This window comes from Vulpes lagopus, chromosome 20, assembly GCF_018345385.1.
Source record: "Vulpes lagopus strain Blue_001 chromosome 20, ASM1834538v1, whole genome shotgun sequence".
NCBI lineage: Eukaryota > Metazoa > Chordata > Mammalia > Carnivora > Canidae > Vulpes > Vulpes lagopus.
The window spans coordinates 4,237,323-4,260,424 of record NC_054843.1 but is presented as its reverse complement, the minus strand read 5'-3'; the positions used below and the strand labels follow the sequence as shown (position 1 = coordinate 4,260,424).

Sequence of the window (23,102 nt, the reverse complement as noted above, 5' to 3'; positions counted from 1 at the left end):
GCCTCCAGTACTTGCCAACGGGCTGCAGGTTATAAGGACACTTAATTTTGTCTCCATTTCCTTCTCCCTTTGTTTCTCACATCAGTGCCAGAGAACAGAGGGGTCAAGAGGACTTTTAAGGGCCACCGGGCTGGAGGACACCCTGGGACTGTAGGAAGGAGGAGGAGCCCTCCTTCATCAGTTCAATAAATATGTACTGAGCACCTGGGCGGGCCGACCTCTGTTCTGGGCATTTGGGATGTGTCAATACCCCAGATGGGCAAGGACCGGGGCCAGAGTGGACTTCAGGTGCTGCAGGAGGGGGTAGCCGCAGAGACAGCGGATGGTCAACTACAAATAGAACGACGGATTCGTTTGTGTGGCTTTATTATAGAGTGTAAGTGCTGTGGAGGGAAAGTAAGAGGGAAAGAAAGAAAAGGAAAGAAAGAAAGGAGGGAGGGACAGAGGATGACTGGAGGTGGGGTTGAGAGGGGGATGGAGGAAGGAAGGAGAGGGGATGGGGGAGGGTGGGGGAGGGGAAGGAAGGAGGATGAGGAGGGGGTGAGGGAGGGAGAGGGAGGAGGGGAGGAGGAAGGATAGGGGGTGAGGGAGGAGAAGAGAGGGGAAGGGAGAGAAGGTGGGGGAGGGGAGGAGGGACTGGGTGGGGGAGGGAAAGGTGAAAGGGTGAAAAGGTGAAAGGGTGGGGAAGGAAAGGTGAAAGGTGAAAAGGTGAAAGGGTGGGGAAGAGGAGGGAGGGGAGACTTGAGGAAGTGGGGGAGTGAGGTTGGAAGAGGAAGGGGCAGGGGTGGGGAGGGAGCTGCTGGCCAGGAGTGGAACGAGGGACGTCACCTGGGAGCGGGCCTTGGAGGAGGGGGGGGGTGCTGTGCAGGAGCTGTCACGGGGAGCACCCGGGACAGAGCAGGTGCTCCTGAGGGAGGAAGCAGCAAGGAGGCCCTGAGGGTAGACTCCCCTGACCCCAGGGCAGCTGGGGTGAGCCTGAGAGGAGAGGAGGGCCTCCCTGCTCCCCCAAAGACGTGGGTCCCTGCAGATATCCTTGCAGGAGCTGGGGGGGGGGGGAGCGAGCAGGGGACCAAGCCCAGGGACAGGTGTGGACAGGTGTGTGGGCCAGGGTGCCCTCTGGGAGGCTGGGGGGCAGGTGGGTGACGGTGGAGGAGCCAGAGGAAGGCGGGCAGCTCCTGGTAAGTCCTGAAGGCCGAGGGCTGTGAGCTGCACGGGGGCAGAGGGGCCTCGGGTGCCAGGCCCCTGGGGAGGCCCCAGAGCCTCAGGAGAGGCTGGGGAGGACAGAGGGACGGAGGATGGCAAAGAACCTGGGAGAAAAGACAAACGGTCAGCCCTGGATCTGGTGCACCCGAGGGCGCGGGTCGGGCGGGAGCCCCCCACTCGGTTCTGGGGCCCGGAGCCAAAGATGACTTTCACCACCTTGGTTGTCCTTCCCTGGGTGGTGCAAGCCCATCCCCGGGGTTCACAATTGGCTTCTGTCACGGGACTCCGTCAAGTTCACTGTCCGATGTGGGGACAACAGGTACTCAAGGTCATGAGCTTATTTGTTTGGCCTCCAGCTTGGAGGACAAAATGCCCCAGGCCCCGAGTTATCACCACTGAGAGCTAGAAAACCAGCAACGGCCCGGAGCCGGCAAGGCAGGTGCAGCACCCAATGGCCTCATTCCTCAGTGGAAAGCTGCCAGCCTCCAAGAACCAGCGGGGCAAGATTGCACTTCGTGGGTGGGGTGATACTGGTCTCCGCCCTCATACAGGACAGGTAGCTACCTTGGAGTATCTGCTTTCAAGACCCAATAAAAAGCTTCCCTGAAATGGAAACACTCTAAAAATACCGATGAAGGAACCACCTCTGAATTCTTCCTGACATGATTGGGGGATCCGGGACCGGGGTCCGGCGTCCCCTCCACCTAGTACGGGGCCAGCTCCTCACTCTCCGGGGCTCGGCGGCCTGGCGTGTACCTTGGGGATCATGATGCTCACTGTCCACAGTTGCTTAAGGAGTAAATGGGAGAAAGTGCGAGAGCCTGGCATATGGCAGCTGATAAATAGTAACTGTCATGATGGAGATTGGCAGCTTTAAGCACACGTCCCAAGAAGAGAAATTTCTTTTTTTTTTTTTTTCTGAGAAGATAAACTTCTCCCAGAGGGCTCATCCCCCAAGCCTCCGGGAAGCCCCAAAGTCCAGTCCTAACAGCAGCCGGTCTGCCCTCGACCAACCCCTCCACTGTCCCAAGTGACCCCTAAGGGAGGGATGTCCAGGTGAGACTCTCTGGTGTCCAGGCCTCCGGGAGAGGCCACTGAGACCTTTTTTTGCAGCATGGAAGGGAGTGTGGCCCTTCAGAGGAGTTTGGGTGGCTGAAGGGAGCTGCCAAGGACAGTGCTGGCATCTGCCTTCGCTCAGGTCACCATCTCAGGATCCAGCCCTGAGTCCTGTCACCCTGCTCAGTGGGGCATTTGCTTCTCTCCCACCCTCTGCTCTCACTCCTCCAACTCCCCTGCTTATGTGCTCTCTTTCTCTCTCTCAAATAAACAAATAAAATCTTAAAAAAAAAAAAAAAACAGTTATCATCAGGGCACTTGGGTGGCTCAATGGTGGAGAGTCTGCCTTCAGCTCAGATCACGATCCCAGGTCCTGGGATCAAGTCCTGCATTGGGCTCCCCTGCAGGGAGCCTGCTTCTCCCTCTGCCTGTGTCTCTGCCTCTCACGAATAAATGAAAAAAATGGAAAAAATGAAAAAAAGTTCTTAAGAAAACCCCAAATAATTATCCTCTCACTGTGTACACAGGCCTACATCCTGCTCTTTGCACGAAGCAGAACTTTCCTATGACTTTCTTGTTGGCTCTGGATTGGGTCCCAACCTCCCTGAAAAGAAAGCAAACAAACTCCACCCTCCAAAGCTGACCCAACCCAGCCCTAAGCCAGCCGGACTCCTCACGGGGCTTACTCAGAGGCCAGACACACCTCACCCACCTCTCCCAGGGCTTCGGGAGAGTGTTTCAGGCCATAGGACTCAGCAGGGGGGTAGAGCACAGGTTTGTCACCTGGGCGGGGATGTCAATATTCCACTCCCAGAATGGTACATTGAAAGGATCTCTGATACCTGATATCTTTTTTTTTTTTTTTTTAAGTAAGCTGTACGCCCAGCATGGGTCGCCAACCCATGACCACGAGACCAAGAGTCACAAGCCACCACCCACTGAGCCAGCCAGGGGCCCCCCAGCTTCCCGTAACTTCTCATAACGGCATCCCTGAAATCCTAGGTTCTTTTTTTTTTCCTTTCTTTTTTTTTTAAGATTTTATTTATTTATTCATGAAAGACACACACACACACAGAAAGAGAGGCAGAGACACAGGCAGAGGGAGAAGCAGGCTCCATGCAGGGAGCCCGACGTGGGACTCGATCCCTGGACTCCAGGATCACGCCCTGGGCCGAAGGCAGGCGCTAAACCGCGGAGCCCCCCAGGGATCCCCTGAAATCCTAGGTTCTTAAATTTCAGAAAAGTTTTCAGCGTGGCTTAACTTACAGGTTCCCATCCCCGTCAATAACAATGACTGTCATGAACTGAAATCATAGCTAAAGCGCTTGAAATGCGCCAGCTCCGAGTGAGGCGATTGGCAGGTACCGTGTCTTCATTCCACGGCGTCCAGCGCAGTGGGCTTCATCTCCCACCTCACAGGCGGGGAAGCCAAGGCAGCGCGAGGAGGCACAACAGATGGTGTCAGAACTCAGCCCTCCTGCGTGTGTGTGTGTGTGTGTGTGTGTGTGTGTGTGTGACCAGGACGTCTCCCTCCCTCTTCAGATAACCCTCCCCTCCCTGCACTCCCGGCCACAGGCCCCATCCAACCCCACCACATCTCCCCCCTCCCCACTCTGGGCCCTTCCTCTTCATCCCCACCCTGTCCTGCCCAGCTGGGAGAGTGGGTGACACCTGGGGTTTGGGTCTCCACCGGCCTCTCCTGTTTCAAGAATTCCTTCTTCACAATCACACTACTTCCTTCTCTCTGGGTCCTATTGTCAACAGCTGTTTGGATTCAGCTGTCAGCGTCAGGGCCATGCGGGGTCACACTGCTGCTCACACACCCCACCTTCCTGGTCTGGAAGGCCTCCTCCTGCCTCATTTCTCTTTCATTTGGTTGGCGGGCGTCTTGCCAGGCAGGCAGGGCCCACTTCTGCACCCCGTACTCTCCTCACTTCCCTCCCCCGGGGGTGGCGGTGGTGGTAGACAGAGTCTGGGACCAACCCTCTTCACCTCGGACCTGCTGTGCTTCTGTCTTCAGCCGTTGGGTGTCCTAGAGATGAGCCCATGTGGGCGGATGCAAACAATTTTTGTCTTCAGAATTCCTAAGTACCTTTTGAAATAATCCCACCCAGCCCCTGGGAGCACTTGTGATCCGACGTCTTGTCTTCCGCTCAAGGAACACTTGTTTCTCTGAACCCTGCTTCGCCTCGCCTCTCCTCTCTCGTCGTGAAAGACAAGATCTCCTGGATTTCCCCCTTGGTCTCTGGGTCGTAAATTCTGCCTTTCATGGCTGTTCCCTCCTCGGGCCCTCTCGCTCTGGGGTGGCAACAAGAACCCGAGTTCCGTGGAGCTGCTAATCCAGCGCTGGCATCAGGCTTTAAGCTCCGTCCTTTCTGCCATTTGTGGTCTCTACTCAAGTTTTTCTTTTATTCTCAAAAATCATGGCTTTTGCTCCAAGAATTCGTTGAGCTCCAATTGCTCATTTAAACACACACACACACACACACACACAGTAAAATCTGTTTTTCCCTTCACATGAATAGCTTCTGAAATTTCCCTGGGGGGAAAAATTAGCTCAAAATTAGCTCAGAAATATTGGCTCAATGGCCCCTTTCAGCCACTGACTGTCTTTGTGTGTCCGGGAGCTTCTCCTCGTCTGCGCACACTTACAAGCCAAAGCTCAGCCTGATGGATTCCGGTGGCTGGCAAGGGCTCTCTCTGCAGCCAGTTGAGTGGGAGTCCTCAGGAGAGAGCAGAGAATGAAATTGGAGGTGGGGGTGAGCTGACATGCTTCCTCTTGGAAATGGTGCAGAGGCAGGATGGGGACAGGTGGGCAAGAGCTAAGAGCCCGCTCGCAGGGGGTGGCTGCCATTCTGAGCCAAGTGGGTGGCTGTGAGCCCTTGAGTCTGCAGGCAGAGGCTGCCGGTCACTCTGTGTGCGACTCTCTGACGAAATTGCTCAGATTTCTCATGAGTACTCCCATAACCGCTCCCGGTCTGCCCACCCACCCTTCCAGCCTCGGTGCTGATGGGACTTCAGGGGTGTGTCTCTAAGAGGTCAAAGGAAAGCCGGAGAGGCTCATGGCAGGGGATGGGCATGCTTGGGCATTTTGACTATGGCATCCTAAAATGAACTGCAGACACCCCCCCCCCCAGCCCCTCTGGGTCCTTGCTTTTCTGTAAGAGCCCTGCCAGACCAGAAGTCCCACCCCTCCAACAGGTCAAACGCTAGGTTTGGCTGCTTTTCAGACAGGGGGGTCTCCAAAGCTCCTTTGCCATCCCCTCCTCCAACCTCCCCCAGAGGACCCACTGTGGGCTGCTGTACCCCCTCAGCTTGTAGGTGGGCGGTGGGGTTGTGTGCCCCATGCTTGAGGGGCAGGTGGTTTCCTAGGCTCCAGCGGAGATGGGACGGGGCGACACTGGACCAGCCAGGGGTTCCGAAATCCCGCTGAAGCCTGAGAACCACAGGGGCAGTGGTGACAGTGCAGAGGCGGGCGACTTCTCTGCACTTTCTTCCTTACTTGTCACCTTCCCTGTGTCCCTTCTGTGCTCTTTGTGTCTCCAACACACTCATAAATCCACACAGAGGACAGTCTCATTCTCCAAATGGCCCCTGTCCAAACAGATGCTGGAATTTGTCTTCCTCCAGACTTTTACCAGGAAAGGGACGCAGTCGAGGCTTTCGGAAGGTGACCAAAATAAATACAGGACATTAAAGAGGACATGTGTGCAGCCGAACGTGTCGTCTGGGGGCCGCCAAGCCGCTTCTCATTCAGCCACTCCGGGACTCCACCGGCCTTGGCATTATTATCAACTAATTCTGATGGTGTAAAATTCGAAGTCCACAGCGGGACCGCTGTGGACTCCAGAAGGATGCTAACTCCGGGAAGGAGGATCCCCTGCCTCTCACCTGTAGGGTCTTAGCCAAATGACTGCCGGGCTCCAGAACGAGGACAAGAAGTGGTTCCCAGAACGATGAGAATGACAGAGCAGCTCCGTTACAGAGAGAGGAGGCCATTCACACCAAGCCCTACAGGTGAGGAAGGATGACGGTGCAGGTAGGCACCTCCAAAACCCCAAAAACACACAGCTGAGGGGCCAAGTCTTAAAATCCAAGACATTTTCAGGGAAGCAAATGTTAACCCAATGACTCCTATGTAACGAGCATGCCCATATGGGTTATTCTATGTCCCTGACCATCATGATGGTAAAATACGCTCCTAGGGGTACTGGGGGACTCAGTCGGATAAGCATCCGATTCTTGGTTTCACCTCAGGTCATGATCTCGGGGCCAGGAGACGAGGTCCCCGATGCACTCCACACGCGGTAGGAAGTCCACTTGAGATTTCTCTCTCCCTTTCCCTGCTCCCCTAATTCATTAATTTAAAAAAAAATACACACTTCAGCGGAAAGAACCATTATTTCATGAACGACTAAGAAAAGGATATGTTGGGTGCCCGGGTGGCTCAGGGGTTGAGCATCTTGCCTTTGGCTCAGGGCGTGACCCCTGGGTCCCGGGATCGAGTCCCACATCGGGTTCCCCTCATGGAGCCTGCTTCTGCCTCTGCCTGTGCCTCTGCCTCTCTCTGTGTGTCCCTCATGAATAAATAAACAAAATCTTTAAAAAAAAGTTTGAAAAGGATATGTTACCGTTAACCCATGACAGGATACTCTCTTAACACTCAGGATTTCTGTTTTATATCTATGAAACAGAATTGTAGCCCTATTTAGACATTCCTGTGTGAACCTAAAATATAGGTGAATAGACTGGTAAGTTATTCTCAAAATTTTTCATATTCTGGCCCATTCTTGGACTTGTAGTGGTCACTATCCATGTTTTCGATATAAATATCATCCTCTGTGCCAGTAAGGTGTGAGGTGATCACTTCCTGAAAGTGGTGTATCTGTTTCCTCTTGCTGCTGTAACAAATTTCCACGAACTCAGTGGCTGAAACACGTGGATTTTATTATCTGACGCCTGTATGTTAAGAGGTCAGAGGTCTCACCTGGGCCTCACTGGGCTAAGGTCAAGGAGTAGGTGGGGTTGCTTTCCTTTCTGGTGGCTCGAGGGGACAGTGGCATTCCTCATCCTTACAAATTTCTCAGGCCACCTGCATTCCGTGGCTCATGGCCCTGTCCTCCCCTTTCAAAGCTAACAAAACCCCATCCCTCTGGCCACAGCTGGGAAAGGTTCTGATTTTAAAGATGCACAAGATTAGACTGGGCCCAACTGGATAGTCCGGGATACTTTGCCCATCCCAAGGGCCTTAACTTACTCACACCTGCAAAGTCCCTTCTGGCACAGAAGGTAACTCACAGATCCTGGGATTTGGGATGTGGGCATCCTTAAGAGGCCATTATCCTGCCTCACACAAGTGGTTCCCTCCTGGGGTCTCCAGGAGACTCCCAGCCCCAGACACCTTCTTGTAAGCATTCACACTGGGCTTTCTTGACATTGCTTGAAAGTATCAACAGAAAGTTTGAGACAAACCCCAAACTCACACACGTTTCACAAATGATCCTTCAATTGTTTGGTTACAAGTGTTGAGGGGGAGTGGTTTTCAACCACGGCACCAGGAATACCTGTCAAATACATGCCTTCACAGGTAACGAAGCCTGCGTCCTGGCTTTGGAGTGGTTAAGTGTGAATAGACTCAAGGGGCTATGGGATATAACTGAACTCTTTTTTTTTTTAAAGTAAAGATTGTATTTATTTGAGAGAGAAAGGGAGAGCACAAGTGAGGGGAGGAGCAGAAGGAGAGGGAGAAGCAGACTCCCCGCTGGGAAGGGTGCCTGACCCAGGGCTCCAACCCAGGACCCCGGGATCATGACCTGAGCTGAAGGCAGACGCTTCACCAAATGAGCCACCCACGTGTCCTGGGATATAATTTGATCCTAACGAGGAGCCCACTAAAGCAAGTAAATAGGCCATGCTGCTGCACAATGGGACCCCATTCGTGCTGAAGCTCTAAGAACACCCCATGGAGGTGGGCAGCAGACACAAGTGGAAGGGAATCCAGGTGAGAGCACAGGAAAGGTGCTGGGCACAGTCCCGTGGTCTGCGGCAGAATGAGCCGTTCATCCTGGGGCTCGGGGCTCAGGCCGGTGCAGTGGCCATTGGCTGTTCCCTCCGCTGGCCGAAAGAGCGGGGTTGCGGTGGACAAACCACTCGGAAACCTCCGTGATTTGGAGCCCACCTCTCCAGTCAGAGCCTTGCGGGGTGGCCCCAGCAGGTGTAGTGTTCCCCTGAAGGGCCCTGTGTATCCAGCCGCCGTGTTCCTGAGAGTGGCCAGGCTTCCTGCACAGGGGGCCCTACTTCTAATGCAGGAAGGGTACTTGGTATTTAACGGGAAGTCGGACGGAGGTGAGTCCTATTGCCCTCTGTCCTAGAACGTGCCTGATTAGTCATTTTAAGAAGCAGCCTGACTCAGGTAAAAGGACACGGGCTTCGGTGGCTGACTGACCGAGTGCAGATCTGGCTCATCATTACGCACAGGGCCCTTAGGCAGATCTTCAGAGCCCTGTGCCTTGGTGTCCCCTCGCCGGAGGCCTGCCTGCCCCCGAGTGGCAGAGGATGGGAAGCAGTCAGCGTCCAGGAGGTGCTGGGAGCTCGGTGCTGCTGTCCCTCCGAAAGTGGGGACCGCTGCCAGCCTCCCTACTTCTCACTGTCCAAGAGTCAGAACGAGCAGGGTTTGTGACATCACCGTGCAAACTCAGTGGCACGGGGATGGCCCCCAGCAAACGGAAGGAATGCACGTGTCTGGAGAACACCAGTGAGTCCTCCTCCCTCCACACTAAATGCTGACTCCACCCTCTCTGTGCCCCTTGTCACCTCCTCAAGGGGTCTTGCCACAGCCTCCTAACTGGTCTCCCCGTCATGGGCTCACCCCCACCCATCCCTCCTCCACCCAAGCCGGAGTGGTGTTTCCAAAGCAAAGATGTATCTCTGGTACGTGTCCTGCTACACTGTCATCTCTGATGGAAGGGGCCATTCGTCCCACGTGGCTCCAGCTCTGATGTGGTCAGTGGCACAGAGAAGGGCTCAGCTTGTCTTGAAACGAGCTACGGGGATGTTGCGTGTAGGACCGCCTGGTGGCTTCACCTTCTGTATGCTCCCCGGGCGGGTGTTCCCGGGGGGTCCTCTCCAGGTAGACACGCTGTGATCCTTCAGAAAGGGCCTCATTGAAGGGGTGCTAAGGAGCACAGGCTCTGAGGTCCCCAGGATCTGAATTCCAGTCCCATTACTCAGCAGTCAAATAACAACTCTGTGCCTCTGGTTCTCATCTGTAAAATGGGAATAATAATGATGCCTACTAACAGAGTTATTAATAGGATTATACATTTCACTGAGAATACTGACTGGCATGTTCTCCATTAACCTATGTTATTTTGAAATAAATCTCATTACATTTATAAATATTGCAGCATGTCTGCCCTAGATCATACCTCTTATATACATACACACACACACACACACACACTCAATGCCATTATTTTTTTAAAATTATTTATTTATTCATGAGAGACAGGGAGAGAGAGAGGCAGAGACATAGGCAGGCTCCCTGTGGGGAACCCAATGTGAGACCAATCCCAGGACTTGGGATCATGAGCCAAAGGCAGATGCTCAACCACTGAGCCACTCAGGTGCCCCTCAATGCCATTATTACATCTAAAATTATTATTATTATTTTTTGACGATCACATATCTGCCTTTATTGGGAGCTGCCGGTGGGACACTGCCAGCAATAGTAAAAAAAAATAATTTACAAAAGCAGGAGTTCAGTGAAGCCACCTGGTTGGAACCCTTGGGAGCTCATACGTATACATCTAAAATTATTAATAATTCCATAACATCCAGCCAGTGTTCAAATTTCTCTAATTGTCTTGTAAGTAAATTTTCCTTTTCGTTCAATCAGGATTTCAATATGATCCTTCTATCACAACTGATTGATAAGAGTCTTGGGACTCTTTTGATCTATAGCAAAGGTTGGCAAACATTTTCTGTAAAGGGTTGGATGGTAAATATTTCAGCCTTCAAAGCCAGATCGTCTCTGTTGCAACTACTTAGACAACTGGGCATGGCTGTGTTTCAATAAAGCTTTATTCACACAAACAGGCAGCAGGGCTGAGCTGGCCCAGGATGTAATGTGTCAATCTGTGACACAGAAGCTTAGTCAGATTCAGGTTTGATCTTCTGGTGAGAACATTTCACTGGTAGCATTCTGGACTTTCCATCAGGAACCACAGAATGTGGAATGGTCTCTTGTTTTGTGTGTGAAGTTATCAGCCATGTATGCTCAATGCCTAGATCTATGAATTCATGAGGGGCTGCTCAGGGGCAATATTCCAATCCCATCATTTTTTCTTCATGTATTAGCTGTAATCCTTCCATAAAGAGAAATTTCCCCTCATCAATTATTTGGTTCTACCGAGATAGAGTTTGCACAGGAAAGTCAAGATAATAAATGCTTGATTCTTTTCCTTTTTCTGCCAGTTTTAAAAAATAATGCGATGGGCTCCTTAGCAGTCTTCAGAAACAATCAATGTACTTTTTCAGAGGACATCATGAACGAATAGGTTTCAACATAATTGAAGTGTTTTGGACCATTATGGTTACTACCTTTAATGATGTTTGAATTGTCCCAGCTCTGCCCCAGCTCTGGACAGGGCTTCCAGAGTCTTTGATAACACCCTCGCTTTCTGGTATGACAAGATGTTCTAAGGTCACCTTGCTTGGTTTCTTCCGCAGACCTGGAACCTGCCTTCTCTGGGGAGCCAAGGTTTGCTTCATGGGGAAGTGATATTTAGAAGCCCTAATGCAGGCACTATGGGTGCTCATTTGTGTGTAGACCTATCCAGTAAACACAGCAAGACTTATTATCATTTTTTTAAAATATTTTATTTATTCATTTGAGAGAGAAAGAGAGAACTCAAGCAGGGAGAGCAGCAGAAGGAGAGGGAGAGAGACTGGGAGACAGCAGACCCCTCGCTAGGTGCAGAGACCAGTGTGGGGCTGGACGTCACCACCCTGAGATCATGATCCAAGCCAAAACCAAGAGTCAGATGCTCAGCCCACTGAGACACTCAGGTACCCCGAGGCATTTTTTTTTTTTTTAATATGAAAGATCTCAGGAATACTTACTGAAATTTCCAAACCAATTCAGGACCACGCAGCTCCTGAATCTCTTCAGTCCGACACCTTACCCTCTTTCTTCCACAGTCTACTTCTTGGCTCACCTGAGGAGCTTTCAAACCAGCAGTTCTGGAAGCTGGCCCCAAATCGTCTGAATGGGAAGAGGTGCAGGCAGGATCCCCCAGGTGATTCACTGAGCGGCCAGGCTTGGCTCTGAAGAACCAGCATGGAGTGCTGCCCAGGGGCCGGGTAGGAATAAAGACGGAGAGATGTCTACGGGTCCGACCTTTTGGGAGTTGGGTTTTGTAGGGTGCGGAGTGACTGAAGGCGGAGGAAGTCGAGGTAAGGAGGGCAGGCAGCTCTTTCATCAAGTGTGGCTATAAGGGGAGGAAGATAAGGGCCAGTAACCGGCAGAAGTGGGATGAAGATGGTTTTAAAAAAAGAGAAGTGGGGGCTGTAAGCATGTTTGCTAAGTTTCTGGGAAGGAACCAGGAGGCAGGCAGAAAATGAAGCTACAGGAGAATAAGGAGATGAGCTGATAAGCTTTCGCGGAGCTAGCTGCAGGTGGCTGGTGTCCTCCTCTTGCTAAGTGTGGGAGGCAATCAGATAGAGGAAGGAGCCCTTTGATTGAGTCTGCAAACTTAAGAGCAAGGACCAGATCTTACTCCGCCTTTCCCTCCCAGTCGCTGACACAGTGCCTGATAGAGAGGAGTCATTATCTGTTGAAAATGTAGATGCAAACGTAGAAACCAAAGATAGTACAAAGCAGCCGTTCTCCAAGTATGATCTGACCCTTTCAGAGGGCCTTCTAGCGCAAAACTATTTTTATGATGATTCTAAAGTGTTGTCTTTTTCACTTTCGTTCAGTTCTGTGTGCTGGTTAGAATTTTCCCGAGGCTTCCTAACAGGAATGCAGAAGCATATATGAGAACCCAGCTACCTTCCATTAAGCCAGATAAAGAGACTTGCACAAATGCAAAATAGCCATTCTTCTCACTTTTTGAAAAGATTAGTTTCCATTGAAATGTTATTTTAATGAAATGGGTTGTTGTATAATGGGTTTATTACATTATTTTTAAATGCATTTTTGCATATTAAAATTTCTGTTTTAATTTCTAATTTGGTAACCATTTGTAGGTATGATCTACTTAAATAAAAACTCCTTGGGGTCCTCAATCTTTTTTTTTTTTTTTTTTAGATTTTATTTTTAAGTAATCTCTATATCCATCGTGGGGCTTGAACTCACAACCCTGAGATCAAGACCTGAGCTAAGATCAAGAGTGGGACACAACCTACTTAACCTACACTTAACCCAGGTGCCCCATGGCTGTCCCCAATTTTTAAAAAGATTTTTAATTTATTTATTCATGAGAGACAGAGAGAGAGAGGCAGAGACATAGGCAGAGGGAGAAGGAGGCTCCCCTTCGTGGGAAGCCTGATGCGGGACTTGATCCCAGGACCCTGGGATCATAACCTGAACCAAAAGAATATGCTCAACTGCTGAGTCACCCAGGTGCCCCATGGCAGTCCCTAATTTTTAAGAGTTAAAGGGTCCTGGGACCCAAAAGTCTGAGAACGGCTGGTATAAAAGGACTCAGAGCTAGTGGCAAGAGCCAGTGAACATAAACAGGCCGATGACAATGTTCCTGGCCAAGCACCACATACTTTTGCAATGAGTCCCTGGCTGGTTCCTTGGATGGGAGGTGAGACCCGTCCTCACCCTCAACTGTCCAGGGCAGTTCTTGGTGAGGATGTTTGCTCTTTACAAGGAGGATGGGCCAGTCTCAGCAAGGAGCTCTCAGTGCACGGTCGAGTGGGGTGGGGTGGGGTGGGGTGGGGTGGGGTGGGGTGGGGTGCGGGCGGGGGAAGCGACATTTTGAAGAGGATGCAGGGGTGCTCTAGGGGTGTGAGGGGTCCACCTTCTCCCCACTGCTTACGAATGCTATGGGAAGTGGCTACTTAGATCAGTGCTTCCAGACGGATATCAAGGGCCTCTAAGGCTGCCCCCTGGGAGGCCTGCCCCATGGGTTTGAGTGAGAACACCTGGCAGGTAAAATGATTGTCTCCCAGGCCCAGCCAGCACCCTGGTTCTGAGGAGGGGGTCAAGAACCCGGAGACCATTCATAAAACAGCCAGCCAGGGGGACAGTCATCAGATGCTGTCACTTCAGCCGTATTATTTTCTGATGAGACAGCTCTGTCGTCCATTAAAACTGCATGAGCTCCTCTGTGACTATATCTTAATGCATCTGTTTTCCGGTAAACCTAAACTAGCCCTTTCAAAATGAAAAGCTCACACTAGGTGGAGTCAGGCGTTCCAAGAAGGACAAACCTTAATTAGACTTGATTTTTCAAACGTTCCCCTGTGGTGTCTAATTATTAGAGCAAATGTCTCTAATGTTGAACTTCAGAGTCATGTAGCCCCTATGCCAACGTCCTTAATAAATTCCATGTTTTTTTTTCACAAGGTTGTGTTCTCCTGAGAACTGTCTGCACGTCTCTCTGAACCCCTCACGACTGGACACTAAGGAGTATAAATAACCATTCTTTAAAAATTATACTTCCTCTCCAACCTTGAATTTGAAATGTGAATATATGAATATAATAGCTCTGGAATTACTATGCAGATTTATGAGGCTAACAATTTAGGTTACATCACAGGCCCGGCTAGGCCTTTCTTTTTGAGGCTGGGAATGTGTTAAAGTGGGGATATAGTTTTGGGAAAATGTGATTTTCAGATACATCGGCCGAAGCTCTCCCACGTGTGTGTGTGTGGGGGGGTGTGTGGGGGGGGGGGGTCTCTTGCAGAGTTAAGACCTGATTCTAAAACCGAGGAGGCAGGGATAAAATATCCAATCTGGAACTTGCAGGGAGTGAAGCTTCCCTCCAACCTTTCCACTGTTTGAAGTGTGTGTGTGTGTGTTTGTTTTTTTAAAAGAGCGGACATAATTCAGCTGGAGGAGGCAGGATTTTTCTGCTCTTTGTTTCAAAAGAAATGGACCGACTCTAGCTTGTGCAACTGTCCCTCCCGCGTTTAGTACCTAAAATAAAATAAGCCTCGTTGCTCGCACTCCTGTGCCACTTCTTTGGTCTCGGGGTCCAGGGCTAAGCAAGTATTAATTAGATCATCCGCCGAGGGCCGGCGGAGGGGGGATGGGGATGGGAGGGGGGATGGGGATGGGGATGGGGAGGGGAGGCGCGCAGCGGTGCAGACTCGGCCGCCCTGATGTTTGCATCGTGACTGCAACTTGCTGGGTGGACCGAGCGAGTCCTGGGGGAGGTGAGGGAGCAGCTTCTCCTCTGCATTGGGGCGGAGGAGCCCAAGCTGCAAGGCAGCAGCGGACGCCTCCCCCCCCACCCCCACCCCCACCCCCACCCCCACCCAGGCGGTAGCGGGGGGCGCCAGGGCCGGCAGCCAGGTTCCCTCCCCCTGCGCCCAAGATTTCTAGGGAGAAGTCCCCGAAGCCGTCGCGCTCTCCCCGCCTGCCCACCCCCTGCAGCCGGGGAGTGGGGATGCGGCGGGGGCAAGGCCCGGAGACGCAGCCCGACTCCCGAGCGCCCGAGTGCGGCGGGGACCGGCCCGGCGGGGCAGCGCGGCTCCTGGGATGCTCGCGGCCGCCCGCCCGCCGCTGCCCCCGCCGCGCCCCAAGCCCGCCCGCCCCCCCCGCTGCGGGGGGCCCCTGGCGCGCGGGGCGCCGGCCCTCGCTGCCCCTTTAAGCGATCCCGAAACTTTCCCGCTGGTATCAGACGAGCCTCGTCACATCCGTTGGCCGCGGCCGCGGGGCGCGTTCCGAGGGGAGCCGGCCCCGAGTTTCCCGGGGAAGGGGCGCGGCCCGGGAGCCGCCGGGGGACCCCGCGCGCCGCGGTGACCTTGGCCGCGGGGGAGGGGCCCGGGCCCTGCGGGGCAGCCGCCGCCCGCCAGAGGGGGCAGCGGCGACCAACTTGCTCAAGTTGGCGGCGCGGGCTGGGGCGGCTCCGGCTCCGGCGCCTCCTCCCGCCCCCCCGGGCCTCCGCCCGCCGCGCTCCTCCCAGCCGCCGCCGCCGCCCGGTGCGCGCCCAGCCCTGCCCGCAGCCCCGCGCCGCGCCGCCACCGCCACCGCCGCCGCCGGACGGGACGGGCCCCGCCGGGCCGGGCGCGCCCCCCGGGCCCCGCCGCGGGCATGGGCGCGCAGGCCGGGGCGCTGCTGCTGCTGCCGCTGCTGGCCCAGTGGCTCCTGCGCGCGGCCCCGGCGCCCGCGCCCGCGCCCCTCACGCTGCCCCTCCGCGTGGCCGCGCCCACCCCCGGGCCCGGGACCCCCGCCGCGCCCCGCGCCGACGGCCTGGCGCTCGCCCTGGAGCCCGCGGGCGGCGCCGCCAACTTCTTGGCCATGGTGGACAACCTGCAGGGGGACTCGGGCCGCGGCTACTACCTGGAGATGCTCATCGGGACCCCCCCGCAGAGGGTAGGTGGGCGGGCACCGGCGCGCGCGCCCCGCGGCTCCTCCCTCCGGGCTCCTCCGGGCTCCTCCGGGCTCCTCCGGGGCTCCTCCGGGCTCCTCCGGGGCTCCTCCGGGGCTCGGGGAGCGGGGTCGCCCCGGCACCCCGGCGGCGCAGCAGCCTGGGGGGGCGCCGAGGGGCCCCGCCGGGCCCGGAGCGCGGCGCCGCGCGCCGAGGGTGTGCGCGAGTGTTGGAGAACTTGTGGGTCCTCCCCTCCCGCGCGCGGGGAGCGGGCGTTGCGCGCGCTGCCGGGGCTCCCCGGGGCTCGCCCTGGGGCGCGGGTGCTGCCTCGGTGCTGCCTCTGGGTGCTGCGCAGCGGCCCCCGGGCGCCGGGGGGTGGGCGCGGGGGCGCGGCGCGCGCGGGGGGCTTGGAGCGCGAGCCCCGCGGGCAGCCCGTGCGCCCCGGCTCCCGGCTGCGGGCGCGGGGGCCGCGCGGCTCTCCTCTCCCGGAGTCGGCTCGTGCTCCCGCGCGCCCGCCCGGCCTCTCCGCACCGAGCCCGGCGTCTGCACACGTGTGCGTGGAATGTACTAAATGCGCTCAGGCTCCCGCAGGAAAAAGCAGGGACCGAGCGAGGCTTCCGGGGACCCAGTGGCCTCCCGGTGACCGAGGGAAAGCCAAGCCCAGCAGCTTTTTCTTTGTATCTTAATCTAATTTCCACTTATTCGCACTTTCTGGAGGAGCAAGAAGCTGATGGCCCCAGGCTCTGGCATCTGAAACAAAATAACAGGAGTCGATTTGGCTTCCCCCTCCTCCTTCCACCGACCTGATCCAAGCGCGATCTGAAGTCAGGTTTTTCCTATCAATTGAGTACAGTCTCAGGATACTTATTTTTTTTTTTTTTAACGTTGTCATTTGGGTTTGAATCCAGCTATGATTCTGCCCTAAATAGAACATACTCATGACTTTGGTGTAATTCTAATTATTCAAGGCTTTCTTAAGAGGAAAGGCGCGCCATGCTAATTCTTTTAAAAAAAGAAACGCTACTGAATAACTTCTATACTTGCTTAATTAGTTTCAAAAGAAAAGAGAGAGGGAGAGAGAAAAAAAAGACCTTCAGAAATGTGTTCTGCTCTGAACTTTAGGGCTGGTTGCCTTTCAGCTAAGCCTTGTCCCTGCCTGGCCTTCCAGGGAGGATGATGGGCAGGGAGAGGCAAGGAGTCAGCTGAGCCAGCTTAGCCTGGCCCCAGAGGTGGGCGCTTGGTTAGATCCACCACGTGGAGCCACGCGCGGGGGGTGAGAGCCTTGTTCCTTGTGCCTTCCCAAGATTTCACAAGGTTTTGAGGATGAACCTCCTCTGTGGTCTAAGGATGATCTTTTGGGAACCGGAAATGTGCCTGGAGGGGAAGAGCTCTTGTGAGTTTTTGAGTGGAAGGGAAGTCTTTGTGCAAAAGTAAAGATGTGGGTGGTTGGGTGCTGGGATAAAAGGGGTCCTTGATGTCTGTTTCCCCCCCCACAGAACAGGGGAAGGGAAGACAAGCCTTGAGAAAAATGCAGGGGGGGGGGGCGGTGAGGAGAGAAAAAAAGATTTCTCTTGGGCTCTCAAAAAAAAAGCTTTCATAAATATTAGCTTTTCTTTATTAATTAAGCCAGTGACCTTTACTTTATTAGTCTTGTAAGTACGCTCTAGGCCCACCATGGGGCTTGAACTCAGCTCCCGGGGATCGAGAGTCTGTTGCTCTACCCAGGTACCCCAGTGACCTTTACTTTAAAATGATGAAGTTTAATTAACAGGAAACGTATTGGATGCCTCGTGCTTGTATCTTTACCTTGGCCAAGGAAGTAGTTCATTCAAGGTTATTTCACAGTTAAAGATGAGCATGTTTCCAGGGAAGGCTGTTTTTAACAATCCAGATTTAATTTTTACATTTGACGGGGAATGAAATATTCTGTTCCTCCTTCTTGGCCTGATTTAGTAATAAGCTGTTTTATAGCAAAATCCGTGTGTACGATCTTTCCAAATGCCTACTATAAACTCTAAGGTGTTAGTGACAAGTGCACCGGGATTCATTTCTTCCCTGTCTGCTCCTGAGATGTCTCTGACCACCAGCAGGGTGTCTGCAGCAGGCCCCGGGGTGACTTCTGAACTCTGTACTGAGGTTTCCCGCTCTATTAATGGCCAAGAGTTATGCATTTATTCTCTGCTGATTCTCCTAAGCCTAAAATAAAACATGCTTAGGTGGAGAGAAAACTGAAATTGTAAATTTAGGCATTAAATAACCAAGAATTTTTGGAGAAGTGATAGTCCTAGATGGTGTGGAGGGCTCCCCTCGTGGCAGGCACCGTGCAGTGTGCTCCCATGTGTGCTCTCCTTGGGGATCCTCACAACCACCTCACGGCTCTGATACCCCTTTAGGGGATGGGGAAAGAAGCTTAGAGACGTTGAATGACTGACCCAGGGAACAGTTGGATAAGAAAGAGGGAGCACCAGAAATCCACCCCAGGTAGCTAGACTCCAGAAGCCAAGTTCCAAGTTACCTTTCCATCCTCCTTTTCTTTTCTTTTGCCTTTATTTAAAATTTTTAAAAGATTTATTTACTTGGAAGAGAAAGATGAGTGGGAAGAGGAGGGAAAAGCAGATTCCCCACTGAGGAGGGAGCCAGGCACTGGGCTCTATCCCAGGACCCTGGGATCATGATCGAAGCTGAAGGCAGATGCTTAACCCACTGAGCCACTCAGGTGCCCCTATTTTTCCCTTAAAAAAATTTTTTTGGGGGGCCTTCAACTACCCTGTCCAGCCAGAGGTCCCCGGATCTTCAACCCCAACGTGTCAGGGACATAATGAATGGTTGGATACAGATATGCGTGGAATAGAGAGTGGTCAGTCAGAACCAGAGCCATACAGATCCCTGCTCTCCCATGGGAAAGCCAGCTGTTGGACATGTGCTTGTTTCCCTGGATGCTTTAATCAAGAACTGGGGGTCCGTCGTTCTGCATGACACTGTTGAAGACATCACAGGCATCTGCCCCGAAGCCTGAGCAAGAGCAGGACCACGTTGGCATGGAGATGAGTGCCAGGTGTTTGATACCATCACGTGACTCCTTTCTAACAGTAGAGAACCAGCATCCGCTTGAACCATGCAATTTGGTCTTATTAATAATAATAATGGTGTTCTAAAGTGATTATAATTATAGCAATTTCCATTATTTAAAAAAAAAGGCTTTCACCCTGACACAATAAATCCAACTGGAGATGCTATGGGTCTGCAGCTCTATACCTTGTAATGGCCTCAAAAGAGGCCTTAGGGGTTTCTGTTGAAAGATTTTTCTGTCGTCTCCGCTAATATGGATGAAACAGACAGCAACACGATTTTCATATTTAAACATTCGAGTGTGAGGAGCTAAGAAATTATTTTGGGACTCACATTTTAATCATGGCGCCTTGGCTTACCACTTCTTAGTACACAATTGTTTGGAAGACTTGGGATTGAAAATATGTGCCAAGTATATGCAATTTAGGAGTTTGTCTTTTTTAGAATAAGCAATCCAGTGTCCCTAAATTACATGAAGCTCACTGCAGGCGAGGCTGGAAAAAGGAAGACGATGAGCACCGAGAATGTATTTGATGGAACACAGTGAGATGGGAAATACTAAGGACAATGGGAAAGATTTCTGGGGTCCAAAGAATAAGAGGCAAAGCGAGGTTCCCACCAGCTCTTGTGAGCGGCTCCTGAGCTTGAGTGGAGGAATTCAAGATCCAAGTCCTCCTTCGGAAGGCGGCTAGGCCAGGCCGAGGCATCTGCTCAAAGCACTTTAGGGGGGACGTTCTGAGAAGTCACTAACAACCGTTAATATTAATAGCTCAAAAAAAAATTAATAGCTCACCTTTATTTCAGGCTCACTGGATGGTGGGCACCATGCTAAGCATTTTGCACAGATCACCTCCTTTACTCCTGCAGACAGCCTTGGTAAGGACGTCTAAGTTACTCGACCTGACTGTCAGAGGGAGAGAGCAAGGTGCGGAGAGGCCCAGTCATCTGTCCCAGGTCCCCTTTGGTGAGAGGCCGAGCTGGGGTATCGGTCAGTGGGGTCTGCTCCGTTCTGCAATCTGAGCACTTGTGCACTTGTTATGAAACAAAACAAAACCGTTTTCATTTACCTGTGGATGACTTGGGTGTGGCGGGAAGCGTCCAGGATGCTGGTGGCATTACACAGGTGGCCGTGGACAGGTGATCAGCTGCCGTGTGCTGCCCTTCCCTTATTGCCTGGTGATCTTTTGAGCTTAGGTTCCAGTGGCTGGTGTCACAGATCACCACAAACCAGGTGACTTAAAACAGAAACGTATTCTCCTGCAGTTTTGGAGGTCAGCCATCCAGAGTAAGATGTTGGCAGGGTCCTGTTCCCTCTGACGCCTCTTCCAGCTTCTGGTGGCTGCCTGTAAGTCTTCCCTGCTCTTTGGCTCTAGGCTGCATCTCTGCAATCTCTGCGTCTGCCTTCAAGTGAAGATCCCCCTCGTGTGTGTGTGTCTAGGTGCAAATCTGCTGCTTCTTAGAATGATGCCAGTAATTGGATGAGGGGGTTTCACCTTGATCCGGTCTGACGTTATCTTAGCTTCATTATGTCTGTAAAGACAGATGGGTTTAAGGGTTTCAACACGTTTTTTTTTTTTTTTTTTTTTTAAGATATATTTACTTTAGGGGCACCTGGGTGGCTCAGTTAGTTAAGCGTCTGACTCTTGGTTTCAGCTCAGGACATGATCTCAGAGTCGTGAGATCGAGCCCCACATGGGGTTCCCTGCTCAGTGGGGAGTCTGCTGTAGATTCTCTCCCTCTCCCTCTACCCCCCCCCCCCCCCCCCCCCGCCGCAAATCAATCAATCAATCCAAAAAAAGTGATTTATTTAGAGAGAGAGAATCTTAAGCACTGAGCTGGACTAAGCCACCCAAACACCCTGGATTTCAACATATTTTCTGTGGGGGGGACTATAGTTTTTTAACCCACAAGTTCATTCTAAGTTTATCGTTCTGTGGATTTTCTTTTCTTTCATTCTATCCCATCTTTTAATTGCCGACAATTTTAATTTGGAATTCAAGTCTAATTTTCATTAAAGGCGGTAGCAGATGGTGGTTTTGGTGCTGTGTCAATGTGGAGCCTGCAAGAAGCCAGTGCACGAGGAGGGGACGGGGTGGGAGAAGGAGGCAAGGAGGGGTTCAGAGTCTTCTCTGTGTCTCTGTGTCAGTTTCCTCACTAGAGAGTAATTGCTTAACATTTTAAAGACATTTCTTGTCAAAAAAAAAAAAAAAAAAGACATTTCTTGTCATGTTACACAAATTCTCAAATTGCCAGAATCACCGCCTAACTTGAGCAAAAGTTGGGACGCCTGGGTGGCTCTGCAGTTGAGTGTCTACCTTTGGCTCAGGGTGTGATCCTGGGGTCCTGGGATCGAGTCTCACATCGGGATCCCTGCGTGGAGCCTGCTTCTTCCTCTGCCTGTGTCTCTGCCTCTCTCTCTCTCTCTGTCTCTCATAAATAAATAAATAAAATCTTTTAAAAAAATTTTAAAAATAACTTCAGCAAAAATCCATTTGTGCAAGCTCGGGTCACTGGTGTTTTAAATATCTGCGACTGGCAAATACGTTGGGAACAACAGAGATGTAGATGGCCTGAAAATGTGTATTTTGTGTTTTAAAGACTCTGTAAGGTGGGGCACCTGGGTGGCTCAGTCGGAGAAGCGTCTGTCTTTGGCTCAGGGTCCTGGGATCGAGTTCTGCGTCGACTCTCTGCTTAGTGGGGAGCCTGCTTCTTTGTCTCCCTCTGCCCCTCCTCCTTTGTGCACTCTCCCCATCAAATAAATAAATTCTTAAAAAAAAAAAAAGCAAAGACACTGTGAGGCATCCGTCACCCCTCTTTATTGAGTATTTTTGATACAGAATACACACCTCCAGTACTTCTAGTCCTATCCAGCACTTTCTTGACTTCTGATTTCCTTTGTTGAAGACAGGTGGGCATGACTTCCTTGAGGCTTCCCATCTCCTCCTCCTCAGCCATTGCTGGCTTCTCCTAACTAAAAACCAAAAGGAGGAGAGGTTACGGTTGGCTCTCGTGATGAGTGATGTCTCCACGTGGTAATACCTGCCGTGCTGGACCCGAGGACAGAAATTTCAAGGCTGTGTTGTCCTGTCCTGCTGGAGCCAGGCAGCATACCTTGGGCTTTATTTCATAGCACCGACCCTGAATGATGGAGCAGGTCAGGCCTTTGGTCCCTGGATTCAGGGCCCTCGTAGGCTGAAGGTCAGGGCTGGTGGCTGCTGACTTTTGCCCCAGCCCCACGCAGGGTGCAGCAGGAGTAGGTGGTGGGTCCAGTGTGATGATGGATGCTTCTGTCGCCAACCCAAGAGCCTCCTTTTATGACCATCGGTGGGGCTTCTGCTCACACTTGGCTCCATTGCCATATGTCATGATTCCTCTGCTCGCTCCGTTCTTCTGGCCCAGCCTGGGCTTGATGTGATCCTGGGGCTTACTGTGCGTTAGTGACAGCGGATGCTGTGTGGAAACATAATGCAGCTGGGAGGCAGGTGGACGGCCTAGCCTGCCTCTGTGACTTGGTGTAAATGTATTTACGGGTGAAATGTGAGTGAGGGTGTGTGCCCGTATCCTGGGATAGGTTCCCGAGCCTTGGAGACTGTGTGTGTGATGCACGGTTGGGTTGCCTGTCAGTTGGCGCCCCTCCGTCCTCTTCTGGCCCAAACGGACTATTGCCTGTTGCTACTCGGTTGCTTCTTTTTGCTCTTGGGATCCTGGAAGAGGGAAAAAAAAAATCACTCTTGGTGTAACATATTAAAGAAACAGAACTGGTGTAACCGCATTAAAGAAACAAAACTCGTAGGTTTGTGCATGAGTTATGCATGCTAGCCGACCCGGGTCTCAGGCTGGGTGTTCTTGGATTTTTTTATATGGCGCATCATATAGCTGTACCTGGAAATACACGGTCTCAGCACTGCCATTTTCAGAAGATAAAGAGGACTGTCTGAAGAGTAAAGCGGGTGCTGCCCTGGGCCAGCTTCATCATTCGGGGGAGCCATAAAGGGCAGTGGGAAGCCTCTCTCCTTCCATTTCACACTAGACCGAGAATGGCCCAGCAGGAGGATTTATACCTGGCCTCGCTAACGTGCTTCTACTGCGGAGCCCCTCCGAAGCCTGCACTGGATAAATGGCTTTATTGGCATTAAGCAGGGAACTATTTCAGTTCGCCAGCCGTGCAAACCCCCTGCAGGAAACAAAAAATAAAATAAAATAAAATAAAATAAAGAACAAACA

At 52.3% G+C, this 23,102-nt stretch overlaps 1 protein-coding gene across 1 annotated transcript in view; it reads left to right on the top strand.

The window, feature by feature from the left end:
• Window positions 1–15,236: 15,236 nt before the first annotated feature.
• Window positions 15,237–23,102, top strand: part of BACE2 (beta-secretase 2) — an 84,696-nt gene continuing 76,830 nt past the window's right edge. Inside the window, exon 1 of the mRNA XM_041735123.1 lies at window positions 15,237–15,814. Within this exon, the coding sequence (XP_041591057.1) occupies window positions 15,533–15,814 (282 nt within the window). The 5' untranslated portion in view covers window positions 15,237–15,532. The remainder of the gene's footprint in view (window positions 15,815–23,102) is intronic.